Here is a 15,018-nt window from a genome sequence, read left to right as displayed (position 1 = left end):
CATGGTACGCTTTGCTGTGCTGGTTTTTGGGGGATGAAAATGGAATATGATCCATAAGTATAAGCGGTCTTTGGGCTTTATAAAGAGAGGCACAATGCAAAGACTCCAGGGGTGCCATTGTTGGGAAGTCCAGATGCGTCCTTCTTATTAAAAAGCTTTGCATCGTGATGAAACAAAAGAAAATGTCATCTTTGTTTTCTTTCTTTTTAAGAATTGTCAAAATCCCCGACCACCCAGAAATGATGTCCGTCAAGATACGTGGAACTTCTCCTCCTTACATTCACAGCATAAGAAAAGGTAAGCCACCTCCTTGGCCAACAAAAAAGTCAATTTAGGCCCACTTTGACCCAGCAGTGTTGATTTGCTGCCAGTCAGATTGCTTTGGATGCATACCTTGTGTGATCTCATTAAATGGGGAGTTTCTTTTATGTGCTTCCATTAGGTAGGGATTGGTGGGATCGGATTTGACAAACTTTAGGAGAATTGGGATATCGGTCAGGAGCCCACCAAGTGGTCAAGAATTTGCCATCTCACTCTTCATGTTTTATTTTTTTCAGTCACTTGAATGCCACGACCCATGAGAACGCTGTGTAGCTCACACACTTCATAACCACATGTGTACAGGATCTCTGTTGCCCCCCACTTAGCTAACATCCTCGTTGGTCAGGAGTAAACAGCGGGACCACAAACCTAAGGAGCTGATCAAAGTGAATTGCTTGATTCTTTTCATTGCTTTTAAGGATCAGCGGTGATTTCTGCAGGCCTTCAGCCAGGCCAGTGTGTCCTGAAAGTGAACGGCAACAGCGTGAGCGGCGAGAGTGCCACCGAGGTCCTGGATCACTTTACTGCTCACCGTTCAAGTCAAGATGAACCCAAGCCTGTGAGTATCCTCGTCACATTAGACTCTTGTTGTTTTTACTTCTGATTGATGCCAGCTGCTTCACCCTCCCTCTTTCAGTTCATTTCTGTATTAATCCACACTCACTCATCAGATTCTTAGGACCACTATAGTCATACTGACTAGGGCCTCCTAATGCTCTGAAAACGGCCTCAGTTCTTCATGGCATGGATTCCACAAGAGTCCTTTGAGATTCTGGTCCATGCCGACATGATTACATTGTACAATTTCTGCAGATTTGTCGCGCACCCATTGAGGCTGCAAATCTCCCGTTCTGTCACATCCCAAAGGTGGTCTACGGGATTCTGATCCAATGACTGGGAAGGCTTCTGAATAAGATTGAACTTTATGTCATGTTCATTAAAGCAGCTGGATATGACTTCTGCTGTGTGACACGGTGTATTAACATGCTGGAAGTAGCCATTAGAAGAATGAGCCATGACCAAACAGACAGTGTCAGCGACAATACTCGGATCATTCAAATGATGAGCGATTGATATTAACAGGCTCAAGGTGAGCCAGGAAAACATTCCCCATACCTTTACACCACCACCGGTCTGGACTGTTAACACGAAGCAGGTTGGGTTCATAGATTCACACTGTTGGCACCAAATTCTACCCATGCCATCAGCAGAAAAGGAGGGAGATTCATCAGACCAGGCAACGCTTCTCTAGTCTCCAGCTGTCCAGTTTTGGTGAGCCTGTGCCCACCGCAGCCTCAGCTTTCTGTTCTTGGCTAACAGGATTGGAACACGACGTGGTCTTCTGCTGTTGTATCCCGTCTGTCTCAAGGTGTGATGTGTTGTGCATTCTGGGATGCTTTTCTGCCCAACCACAGTTGGTTAGCTGAGTTACCGGAGCCTTTCTGTCATCTCGAAGCAGTCTGGCCGTCGTCCTCTCATCAACAGAACTGTCGCTCACTGGATAATTGTTGGGTTTCCCACCATTCTTAGTAAACTCTAGACCAGGGGGTCCCCAACTCAGGTCCTGGAGGGCTGCAGTGGCTGCAGGTTTTCATTCTGACCTGTTTTTGCTGCTAATTAACGTCTTTTGAATTTATTTTAATTGACTTGCTCTTGAAGACTCGGACCCCTTAATCGTTTCTTTTTTCCTTAATTAGCCGACAAACAATAGCGAGATACAAAATGAGCCAAAACGGGACCAGCAAACTGTGACCATCATACAATATCTGAAAATAAGGAATGATGAAGGTCTCAGGAATGTCGATCTGCTCAGGTCCCCAGTGCTCTTAGAAAAGGGAAAATCGACAATTTCAGAAATGCCTGCTATTGCACCACGAGAGCAGCGACAAGCCATGGAATTATTCTTTTTTTTTCTCTTAATTTTATTGTAATCATTCATACAAATCAACCAATTTTTACAAAAAATAGGATTGAAAAACAAGTCGACCCCCACCCCTGAGAGAGAGAGAGATCATGGCCAACGGGGTAAAACTTACGGCTTGTAAACATACCTAAATTGATGAGTTTAATAGGCCAGTAGAGATGAATGGAGAAGAAAAAGAAATGCGGAGATAATTACTTCCTCTGTGCTTTAAGAGCTTATTCTAAAATTTTATTGATTATATCCTGCCAGGTTTTAAAAAAAATTCTGTACAGATCCTCTAACTGAATATTTGATTTTTTCCAATTTCATCCATCCATCCATCCATCCATTTTCCAACCCGCTGAATCTGAACACAGGGTCACGGGGGTCTGCTGGAGCCAATCCCAGCCAACACAGGGCACAAGGCAGGAACCAATCCTGGGCAGGGTGCCAACCCACCACAGGACACACACAAACACACCCACCCACACCAAGCACACACTAGGGCCAATTTAGAATCGTCAATCCACCTAATCGGCATGTCTTTGGACTGTGGGAGGAAACCATAGTGCCCGGAGGAAACCCACGCAGACACAGGGAGAACATGCAAACTCCACACAGGGAGGACCCGGGAAGCGAACCCAGGTCCCCAGATCTCCCAACTGCGAGGCAGCAGCGCTACCCACTGCGCCACCGTGCCGCCTTTTTCCAATTTCAAATAGTATAAAACATCGGTTACCCACTAACTTAAAAGAGGAGAGTTAGGATTCTTCCAGTTTAGCAAAATAAGTCTGCGTGCCAAAAGTGTAGTGAATGCAATTGCAGTTTGTTTGTCCTTCTCCACTTTAAACCCATCTGGAAGAACACCAAACACAGCTGTTAGTGGATATGGGGGGGATTGTGACCCCAAGGCTGTCTGAAAGGCACTTAAAAATTTTGGTCCAAAATGATGTTAATTTGGCGCAGGCCCAAAACATGTGACCAAGTGAGGCTGGGACTTGATTGCAGCGTTTGCAGGTTGGATCTCGCCCTGGAGACATTTTGGACAATTGTAGGTGAGACAGATGTGCTCGATATAGAATTTTGAGTTGAATAATTGCATGCTTTGCGCATATGGAGCTCGAGTGAATTCTCTGCATTGCTACTTTCCACTCCCTTTCTGATATATTAATTAAGAGATCTTTTTCCCATTGTCCTCTTGGATCTTTGAAAGGGAGGGACTGTAAAATAATTTTATATATTGCAGGGATGGTGTCTAAGTCCCTGAAATTAAGCAGTATTTTTTCCAGCATGGACGAGGGTGCAAGATGAGGAAAATCGGAGAGGTTCTGTTTAACAAAGTTCCTAATTTGAAGATAGTGGAAGAAATGTGTTGCTGGAAAGTTAAATTTGGAATGTAATTGTTTGTAGGATGCAAAGATGTTGTCTATATAAAGATCTCTGAGCAATTTAATCCCAAATCTTTTCCAGATATTAAAAACTGCATGTGTTTGCGAGGGTTGAAAGAGGGGGTTCTCATGCAGAGGTGCCACAGATAAAAGATTCTCCATCTTAAAATGCTTTCTACATTGGTTCCATATTCTGAGTGAGTGAAGCACAATTGGGTTATTAGTATATTGGTGATAACTTGCATTTATTGGGGCACAAAACAGGGAATATAAAGAAGTACTGCAGGATTTTACTTCTATTGTGGACCAAGCCTGTGTATGTTCATCTATTTGTGTCAAAAAGCCATGGAATTAAAGAGCGAGTTTAAATAACGATGAGACTCTGCACCTGATTAAGCAACTGGTTGGAGTTTGAGACCCAGACTTTGTTGGTCTTCTGTTGGCTCCCTCACTTCACATTTCATTTCTGTTTTGGGTACCGTTTAAGGAAAGAAATGAAGCAACTCAGAGGAACAAATCTTAAAAAAAAAAAAAAAAAAAACAAGTTAATTAAAATGAATTCAAAAGAAGTTAATTAGCAGCAAAAACAGGTCATTAAATAAGAAAAGGGTTAGAATGAAAACCTGCAGTCACTGCTTCCCTCCAGAACCAAAGTTGGGGACCCCTGCTCTAGAGACCGTCATGCTTTGAGAATCCCAGGGCATCAGCAGTTACAGAAATACTCAAACCGGCCTGTCTGGCACCAGTAATCACACCAGAGCTGAAATCGCTGTGACTGAGAATTGAAACTCCTGCCCTTTATCTGAAGGGTTTAATGCATTGCACTGCTGCCACCTGATTGGCTGATTAGTCGCACAGATGTTCCGAATCATTGTCTTGGTGAGCGTACAACAGCATCATCTCTTCTTCAGCGTTCTCAGATGCTGTCATGTTCTGGCAGAAAACAAAGCAAACTAAAAAATAATAAAAGCTCTGAAAGCTGGTAGGCATAATGCATACTAAAAATCATTTCAAGATGACCTTGATTCGGGTTACAAAAGTAATAATTAAGAAAAATAAGAGCAACGGTAGCCGGATGGAACAGTAAACAGCAGAGGGTGTAGCTTGGGTGGGAGGCTGCCAATGGGGCATCAGCATGTCTGCTGCCATTCCTCAGGGGCACACGTGTTTATTTCCTGGACACCCGCTACTCATTTTCGTCTCCCCCTCATCTTGTAGGCCTTGAACCAGTGGGTGTACCGGACCTTTGAAGACGCAGAGGAGGAGCAAACCTTGGGTCCCAGCGAGGCCTCTGTCATGGAAGAGGACGACAGCATTCAGCCAGGGGCAGGTATGTCACTCTCTGTGTCCTGTGCAACTAAAATTCAAAATCTAAATGTCAAGGGGAATTACAAACTGGACAAATGAATTAGGTGCAATTGAAGATCGTGTAATTATGGGCTGGTAGGAAAACTCAATTCGTTTAAAGCGTTTTTTTTTTTTTGAGGGAGGGTCAGGTCTTTTTAAGTATGCAGTTGTCTGTTAGAGATCCTCTGCTGGTGTGTAGCAACAGGTTCATGGCAGCACTGCCACAGGCGACACAAACTGATCAGGGAGGCCCACTCTGTCCAGGGAGTTAGTTGGGACCCTCTGGCTTCAGTGATGAAGAGAACAGCACTTCATATACTACCAGCCCTCCATCATTGACCACGACATCCACCCTTGTGTGTACCATTCTGGCCTGCAGAGGAGTTGCTTTCGCCGTCTACTGATGGCCAGCAGCCTTTACATTTCAAAATGAGCTCCAAACTGGTGTTCAGTTCTTTACTTTCTGAAGACTGTTGAGTTGTTGCTTGCATTTGCAATTGACCCGTGTGTCACTGAATTCTCCTTGTTGTACGACTGCTGCTGGAACCTTTGCAGATTCCTATTGTGTTTAGGAAAATTTCAAACAAGCCACAAACCATTGGATCAGATTTAGAAGACAGCACAGGGTGACCCGGTTTGCCTGATGTTCTATAAATTTACGATGTGGCAGCGGTAGCAGTACGTTTAATGAAAGACGTCATCACATGTCAAGCAGCCGAGATTCCCAGAAATTAACAGGTCATATGGTCTTGGATCGTGCAAACATTTCAGACATTTTCTACTTTCTTTCTTTTTTCTCGCATGAAAAGAAATTAAATTCATCTCATTTTCTAACCTGCTTAGTCCTGAACAGGGTCACAGGGGGGGTGCTGGAGCCCATCCCAGCTAGCATAGGGCACAAGGCAGGAACAAACCCTGGACAGGGTGCCATTCCATCGCAGGGCGAACACACACAACACAACCTTCGCCAATCGACCTCACCTACACGTCTCAGGATGGTGGGAGGAAACCCACACAGACATGGGGAGAACATGAAAACTCCATGCAGGGAGGACCCCCACTATCTGTTATAAAGTACCTTTCATCTTTCTATCTATCTATTATATAGTGGCTGTCACATAGCTATCTATCTCTCTCTTTCTCTCTCATCTGTCTATCTCTGTATTATACAGTGTCTGTCACTTATCTATCTATCTATCTATTATATAGTGCCTTTAACATCTATCTATCTATCTATCTATCTATCTATCTATCTATCTATCTATCTATCTATCTATCTATCTATCTATCTATCATATAGTGCCTTTCATATCTATCTATCTCTGTCTATCTATCTCTGTCTATCTATCTATCTGGTTAACCTTTCATTATTTTGCACAGTTACTTTAATGTAGATTGAAAATGTATCCTGGGTTTAATAACATATTCTTTTTTGCCTGCCTCTCATGTCCTTAACTATAACAGATGTCTGCGTCCACTTTCATCCTTTGATCACAGTTTCATGTCACTTTATCCAGGGGAGTTACCATTGATTACTCTGACAGTGGACAATGTCCATTTGGAGCATGGAGTCCTGTACGAGTACTTCAACACAGCTGGCATCAAGACTCACGTTCTGGAAAAAATTTTGGAGCCAAAAGGCTGCTTTAGCCTGGCAGCCAAGGTAGGTAGTTTGGCAGGAACGGCAACTTTTCATTGTGTAAGGGTTACAGTTCTGCATAAGCATTCATTTACAGCATAAATATTTATGTGTGCGAGAAAAAGATTAATAAAAACCAGTTCAGTTAGGAAAAAAAAATATATGTGTGTGTGTAATAAATATATGTATGTAGATATATATGTGTGTGTGTGTGTATGTGTGTGTGTGTGTGTGTATATATATATATATATATATATATATATATATATATATATATATATATATATATATATATATATATATATATATATATATATATATATATATATATATATATATATATATATATAATAATTATAATATAGCAAGAGATCAGCCTCGGCACAGACAGACACGAACTCCCGATGTACAAAAACACACCGTTTATTATACACCACACACAATATTGTGCACAAACCCAGTACTTTTCTCTACTCTTCTTCTGCCACCTCCACTCCACTCCACTCCACCCCTCGCAGCTCCGTCCTCTTGCACCCGACTCCGGCTCCTTGAGTGGTGGCCGCAGGCTCCTCTTATAGCCCACCTGGAAGTGCTTCAGGTGGCAAATAGCCTAATTAGGTTGCACTTTAGGGTGTGGCTGCATCACAGCCCAAACGGGCTCGTTAAGTTGTTCCGCTCCCCCTGGCGGTGGCCATGGAGCCCAAAAGACATGAGCTCCGGTGGTCCACGATTGTGGCCCCGATACCGCCCGGGGGGCTGCTGTCTTGTGCACAGGGAAAGTTAATGCCTCTCACCCGGTCCGTCCTCCTTTCAGGTGTCCCTCTCCCTGGTCAACTGCCACTAATATATATATATATATATATAGTATCCATCCATCATCCAACCTGCTATATCCTAACTACAGGGTCACGGGGGTCTGCTGGAGTCAATCCCAGCCAACACAGGGCGCAAGGCAGGAAACAAACCCCGGGCAGGGTGCACACACACACACACACACACACCAGGGACAATTTACAATCGCCAATGCACCTCACCTGCATGTCTTTGGACTGTGGGAGGAAACCCACGCAGACACGGGGAGAACATGCAAACTCCACGCAGGGAGGACCCGGGAAGCGAACCCGGGTCTCCTTACTGCGAGGCAGCAGCGCTACCCACTGCGCCATATATATATATATATATATACACACAGTGGAACCTCTAGATACGAGTTTAATTCGTTCCAGCACTGAGCTTGTGTAGCGAATTTCTCGTATCTAGAACAAACTTCCCCATTGAAAATAATGGAAATCCAGTTAATCCGTTCTGCACCCCAAATATATTAACATAAAAATCAATTTTCCTAACAAATAACACTGATAAATTATATATACTGTAGTCTACCTTTAATAAATAACACTGGTAAATAATATAACTGATTATTAAAAGAATCAAAACAGGTGTCCAAAGTGCAGTAGAGCATTCAATAAATCTTTAAATAAATAATCCTTAAAACAGTTGTGAAGTGGAGGTTTAAAATACACAAGAATAACAATCCTTTAACACGAGGTTAAAACGTCAAAAGGATGCCGTCTTTAAAAAACAGATGACAATCCCCGGTGCTTCTTCTCTGTTAGCGTCTCACCTGCGGGCTCTGCAACAGGCGAGACACTCTTAATGCAGCTGACCTTCTCTACACCGTCCTGCTTCAGCTGTTTGGCTCGCCTGTTCAGCTACACGCGAGCCTGCACTCACTCGCCTGCCTGCCTGCGCTCTCTCTCTCTCTCTCTCTCTCTCTCTCTCTTTTCTTTTACTTTTTCTCCCCCTTAACCGGCTCGCGCTTCTCTATATATGCGGGGAGGACATGGCAGCTGCAGCCCATCAGCCACAGGAACGATCATGGATGTGGGCAGTTTCCCACCTGTGCACTTAAGTGAGAAACGCAGACACCGCAGATCGCGGCTCGCAACTGCTACCACGCCCCCTTGCTAAGCCGCGAGCTATACCCACAGCCTGGCTCGTGGCTCATTACGCGAGCCAATGCTCGTATTTAGATCTGAATTTTTCGCTCATACTTTCCTCGTATTTTGAATTTCTCGTATACAGAGGTGATCGTATCTCGAGGTTCCACTGTATATATATATATAATATGAGAGAGAGAGAGAGAGAGATGGCTTTAGGTAAGCAATGTTTCCAAATATCCATGCAGGTTTTAGTGTTAAAGTGAGAAGCAGTTCCTTCCTCAAATGTCTGACTTTCTGGTTCATCCTGAGAATGACAGAATTGCGCTGCCCTCATTTGTTCCCTCTTGTCACAGAAAAATTGCGGCACTGACCATTCCTACCTGAGCGGAACTTGTAATTCTACTCTCTCTGTTCAGATCTTAGAATCGTTTGCGGTTGACGATGAGCACTTTGTGAACACCTGCCGACTCCTCATTGGCAGCAGTGGTGCGCTGGTCTCCATGCCTCAGTATGAGTTCCACAGCATCTGTGATACCAAACTGGAAGACATCGGCAGGCGTATCATCAGCTACCAACAGGTGAGTATTGCCCAGTCCTGCCTACAGAGTGGCACATTGGTGTCACAGCTGAGGGCCTGTTCAATTAATTTTTCTGTCAAATCTGAGTGGAGTAATATTGACTCTTCTTTCTGTAAAAAGCAGTCTGTAAGTTTATCCTCAAGCCTTTTATTTTTTTTATTTCTTCATTTAAAAGAAAAGTTATGCCATACCAAGTTATTTTGTCTATTAGTCTCCATTGGAAAGCACCAGTGCCAGCAAGATCATTTTTTTTTAATTTGTAGAAAGCAATAAATGCACGTACACCACGTTTGTGAAGAAATAACTTTAACTTGAATAATTCCAAACTTCTCCTACCGTTTTTGGAATGTACTACTCCTTATATTTTGGAGTACCTGCCCCCTTGACTTGACAGATACCCAACTTATCCTTTAAAATCGATTTCTGAAGGACACAGGTAACCAATGTGACGAAGCCAAGACTGGTAAGTTGACGTTGCACTGCAGTGTGACGGCTCGGTTCAGTTCCACTCTTTCCGCCTGAATGTTTAAGTATAAATGTTCATCAAAGCTTTATGAATAAAAGGCTAAAAACAGGGAAGGGGACACCGTGCACCCCGTGATCTTTTCCATTTAGTTAACTAATACTTAGACCACAGACACTTTGTTTTTGCTTGAGTAACCCTACTATTGTGTCCTCTATGAACTTTACAAAATGCTAGGAAAATATTATGGTGAGAAGTTCTTATATTGAATTTTGCCTCATATGGCAAGGATATGCTGCCAGATTCAGACATATTCAAAATAGCGTATTTACGTGTGTACCACGCACACATTTTTTCCCAAAAATTAGCATTAGAAAATCGGGTGCACGTCATACACGAGGAAATTTTTTTCTGTAATGTTTACTACTTCTGCTTGCGCTCTCGCTCTCTCTCGCTCGTTCACTCACTCACTTGCACACTCTCTCTCTCTCGCGCTCTCTCGCTCGTTCACTCACTTGCACACTCTCTCTCTCGCTCACTCGCTTGCTCTTTCATCATGCAACAAAAACAGAAGGGCATCTCGCGGAACACGTGCCCTAAACGCGTCCTATACAATCGCAACGCGTGTCGTACACGGGGCAAATTTTTTTTGCGATTTCCTTTGTAAAAATTAGGATGCACGTCTTACACGAGGGTGCTTGGTACACGATTAAAAACGGTAATGTACATTTCTGTAAATGAAAACTCTCCAAGTTATTAGTTGACGGTCCTACTACAAGCTTAAGAGTTCATCTAACAAAGTGTCACCCAGTGCTAAAGTTAATGTACTACTGTAATAATTATGAATTTGTAGTCTTAAAGATGCATGAAATTCATTTACACCATTAAGGGAATCCCTTAAGGAAATTCAGGCCACTTTTTTTTTTTATTTGACGTATTTTTGCTCATTGGGGGTCTGGTTTAGTATTATGTTTAGTTTAATAAAAGAGGGTGTACTTCATTTCAAAGCGTTATGCAATTTAAAATACACCACATCCCGTTACAGTACTGTGATCCAAATATCGAGGTAATGTTGCATCTTGGGTTGAGTGGTCTGAGCCAACAGACCTCCTTTTAGCATGGCAGCCACGTCCTTTGACATTTAAAGCATGACTGGCCATATTGCCCTTTTGCTCATTTTAGTCCTCTTAAATCACAACGGGCAGAAGTGAAGGTCAAGGAGTGGCATTCATTGGACCTTCCTGATTATTGTGTGCCTGGCAGGGCTGCACCAGTGGCACAGTCTGAAGTTTTGTTTTGTTTTTTTGTTCAGTTTGCTCAGGAGCTGAAGAGCAAAGCCTGGCCAACCTTCAAGTCGGCTACAACAAAGAGTCAGCCACTGAGTAGTCTCGATTTCTGCCCCACCAACTGCCACGTCAGTGTCATGCAGGTGTCCCACCCAAAAACCTCTACCTCAGCGGGACGCGCCTTCAGCATCCGGTTTGGACGCAAAAATTCATTCTTTGGATTAGACCCCGATCAGGGTAAGTGGCGTCTGGAAGCCGAGACCAGGGGACCAGCTACTGTTACTTCAACCGAAATGAAAGGGCTTTATTTGATTTCTCACCCATCTTCTTGATTGTCGTTATTTACTCACACCTCTGTTTGCCCACAGCTAATCTGAACCCGATGTCCCACACACAGCACTGTATCACCACCATGGCGGCCCCCACATGGAAGTGCCAGCTACCAGACAGTGACGATCCAGAGTGTCTGATGGGTCAGGATGAAGGAGGGCTCAGTTTCCTACTCAAGCAGCAGGACCTGGAGACTCAGGAGGCCTTCTTGCAGCTCTTTACCAAGATGGACTTCGCCGTCAAAGAGATGAAGCAATATGTCGCCCAAATTGATGTGTATGTATCACTGCTAATGTTTGAGAAATGCCAGGGTTGTTTGTGCCCTGTACCCATCACCAGAGGGTAACATTTGGGACAGTGACCCAGAAATGGGTTTGGGTTAACCTCCCTGATTGGAGCAGTAGTTCTACATGGAGCGATGGGCTTCTTGACCCTTCAGATCATATTCATCAGTCTGAAGAGGGGATGAATCCTGTTGGTCACTTCAAAATGGCAGCTCAGCGATTGGTGCGACAGTGCTTTATGTCTGGGACTTCAGAAATAAAGAGTAGATGTTTGATTTACTGGTTAAAAAAATACTTTTGTGGCTAAGGGCCTTGGGACAACCCCTCTTGTATGTGCAGGACTTGGATGTGCAGGCCGATTAGCATTTATACATTCATTTTCCACCGCTTATCTGAAGCCGAGTCTTAGCAGCGAAGTCCATACACCCCTCTTCCCCAGCGACACTTGCCAACTCATATTGTGGGGTCCCAAGGCATTCCTGTTCAATCCTCCCAGTGAGCCCAGGGTCTCCTCCCAGTTGGTCATGCCTCTAAAACAAATTTCCACAGGTAGGCACATCAGATGTCTGAACCACCTCAACTGGCTCCTCCCGATGTGGAGAAGAGGACGGGCCTTGAATTGCTGTTTGTCTGACGTCCTTCATATGGGACCAATTTGTGTTGGGAGGCTCCACAAAACATAGCTGTCAGGGGCGCACAAACCCCCTTCAGATCACCTAACCCTAACCATCTCCACCAGCATAATGTGGAGATTCAGATGAGCAGCAGCTCTTATTTAAAAAAAGAAGCAAGTCCTCGTAAGGCAAGATGGTATAAAAAGTGCAGACCTTTTCTCATCACATATTTCTCGCCATAGCCTCCTCTCATCGATCACTGAGCCTACCCAGTCGGAAGAGTGTGAACCCCCATCTTCAGAAGAAGCTCCTACCTCTGCTTTGGTGAGTGAAGAAGGAGACCTGGACAAGGCCGAGCAGGGCGGGAGCAAGCGGGTCTGCTTCAAAGTGTCCGAGGACGACCAGGAGGATTCTGGACATGACACCATGAGCTACAGGGATTCGTACAGGTACGAGATGCAGCAGGATGCTAGAAGAGGCACTGGGATGGCCCGAGAAAATAGTCAGACGTGTGTTTGGGGTCACATCTTGGTATGTTCTTGTTTTTCCAGTGAATGCAACAGCAATCGGGACTCTGTGCTCTCATACACCAGTGTGCGCAGTAACAGCTCCTACCTTGGCAGTGACGAAATGGGATCAGGTGAGCAGGCAAGAATGAGGGATCACTAAACACTCTTTTTACTTGGGGTTGTAATGCAAATGGCATCACCGCTGTAACACTTAAAGGGCAACTCTGTCTCAAGTGTGTTAGCCAACATTGAACAATTGGGTCCCCAGAATAGAATTCTGAAGACAAATGTAATTACCTGGGAGAGGGGAACTCTGGTGCACCAGGTGCAGTTTGTCACCCAAGTCCATACCTGAATCACTAATTGACTTTCACAGATAATGAATTGCCGTGTGACATGCGGATTTCCTCTGACAAACAGGACAAACTGCATGGCTGTCTGGAGCACCTCTTTAATCAGGTAACCATCGCCTTTCATCTGTGCTGATGAGCGTGCTCTCGGCCTGATGGCGTGACACATCTCCATCTTCTGCTTTATCCAGGTTGAGTCCATCAACTCTCTCCTCAGAGGCCCGGTTCTTACCAAGGCGTTTGAAGAAACCAAGCACTTCTCAACAGAGAACAGCACACAAGGTGAATGCCGAACGTGACCAGGCCACTAACACAACTTGCTTTAAATGCAGCCAGGTTTTTTTTTTAAATTAGGTGTTACCTCTCAACCTTTTCTCTAAATTCTGCTTTTTAACATTCCAGAGCTTCGACACACAGATGACTGGACAACAAAATGCCGTTCCATCATACACAAGAACATTCAGGAGGACCCGTGGAATCTTCCCAGCTCAATCAAAACACTGGTGGAGAACCTTCAGAGTCTGGTGGATAGTATGTGGCACATTTTCTCTGTAGCTCTTATAGGCCACGACCTGAATCTGCGACCTTCTGGATGGTTGAGTGTCCCCTAACTTTAACTGACTGAAATAGTTTGAAGTCCATAAGAAGCAATTAGAAGCAAATTAAAGCTTGGGATCCTATGAGCATTTCTAATCGTGTTTGCTGTATATAAAATGCTTAACACTCTAGTCAGGTACTTGATATCTATCTATCTATCTATCTATCTATCTATCTATCTATCTATCTATCTATCTATCTGTCTGTCTGTCTGTCTGTCTGTCTGTCTGTCTGTCTGTCTGTCTGTCTGTCTAATCCTGCCACCTACACTCTGTCTGTCTGTCTATCTCTCTCCATCTAATCCTGCCAGCTATGCTATCTATCTATCCTAACCTAAAAACTGTTCCAATGGCATAGTACAATGGCTGACCCTGTGCTGTAACCCCCCAAGGGTTATATAAAAAGGCAGTCTCCCCCTGGGAAATTTTAATAAATACCAAAAATGATGTAGCACTTTGTCTTTTGGTGCCATGCCATCCTGTAAATATGGTGGACATATGTCATACTTTTAGGCCTCATTGGTGCCACACATTGTTTGTATTTGGTAATCTTCTCACCAGTGGTGTCAAGATACATGAAGAGTGGCTAAAAAATATTCATGCAAGTACATTTCAAAATCTCTTATCGTTAAAACAAATCCAGACCAGTGAGTCCAGTTTGTGAAATCATATACAGAGAACTCTATTGCTTGCCATGAAAAGCAGACTTTTACACTGTGAGGAAAATTTCTGTAGAAATGTCATCACTCGAGTCTGCCTCTCATCATTGTTTCCATTCTGGATGGCTCTTAACCTCATCTTGATTAACCCTAAGTGTGACTCGTGTTTGGAAATTCTGTGCAATTCCGGTTAAACCTGAGTCACGCTTGGGGAGCGACACATAATCGTCTGCTTTATAGTGTTAAGTCAGAATAACTCTTAGGAAAGTGTTCTGGGCAGCGCCGTGGCACAGTGGTAGCACCGTCGCCCCCCAGTAAGGTGTACAGGATTTGCATCCCAGATCCTCCCTGCGTGGAGTTTGCATGTTCTCCCCATGTCTGTGTTGACTTCTTCCCAGGTGCTGCAGGTTTCCTCCCACAGTCCAGTGACATGTAGGTTAGGAGGACTGGCAATGCAAAGTTGACCCCAGTGTGTGTGTGTGTTTGCCCTGCGAAGGACAGGTGACCTTGTGCCCTGTGTTAGCTGGGATAGGCTCCAGCACCAAACCCTAGCCCAGACAGGTGACCCTGTTCAGGATTAAACAGGTAAATAAATGACACGAAAGTATTCTGCTGCCATCTAGTGGATGAGATAACATCATACTGCCAAAAAACATGAATATTTCTGTTTCCTTTCACTTTATGGCAACTCTAAGGTAACTCATCAATATTCATGACTGGGATGGAGCCTTCAACAATCAAACACTGTTAAAGCTGCTTTAGAACGAACTGAAGCTGAACCATTGCTAGAATGGAGCGGTAATGGTGA

General features: G+C 44.0%; 1 protein-coding gene across 1 annotated transcript in view; it reads left to right on the top strand.

Moving 5' to 3' along the window:
- Nucleotides 1-15,018, top strand: part of prex1 (phosphatidylinositol-3,4,5-trisphosphate-dependent Rac exchange factor 1) — a 126,362-nt gene that overhangs the window by 102,163 nt on the left and 9,181 nt on the right. The window contains exons 19-30 of the mRNA XM_028812388.2: nucleotides 212-297; nucleotides 741-880; nucleotides 4,831-4,942; nucleotides 6,477-6,622; nucleotides 8,958-9,119; nucleotides 10,895-11,105; nucleotides 11,237-11,474; nucleotides 12,339-12,545; nucleotides 12,648-12,736; nucleotides 12,982-13,064; nucleotides 13,147-13,237; nucleotides 13,358-13,486. Of these exons, the coding sequence (XP_028668221.2) occupies nucleotides 212-297; nucleotides 741-880; nucleotides 4,831-4,942; nucleotides 6,477-6,622; nucleotides 8,958-9,119; nucleotides 10,895-11,105; nucleotides 11,237-11,474; nucleotides 12,339-12,545; nucleotides 12,648-12,736; nucleotides 12,982-13,064; nucleotides 13,147-13,237; nucleotides 13,358-13,486 (1,694 nt within the window). The remainder of the gene's footprint in view (nucleotides 1-211; nucleotides 298-740; nucleotides 881-4,830; nucleotides 4,943-6,476; nucleotides 6,623-8,957; nucleotides 9,120-10,894; nucleotides 11,106-11,236; nucleotides 11,475-12,338; nucleotides 12,546-12,647; nucleotides 12,737-12,981; nucleotides 13,065-13,146; nucleotides 13,238-13,357; nucleotides 13,487-15,018) is intronic.

Source organism: Erpetoichthys calabaricus, chromosome 10 (assembly GCF_900747795.2).
Source record: "Erpetoichthys calabaricus chromosome 10, fErpCal1.3, whole genome shotgun sequence".
Classification (NCBI taxonomy): domain Eukaryota; kingdom Metazoa; phylum Chordata; class Cladistia; order Polypteriformes; family Polypteridae; genus Erpetoichthys; species Erpetoichthys calabaricus.
Note: the sequence above shows the minus strand (reverse complement) of the source record. Positions and strands in the feature narration are given on the sequence as shown.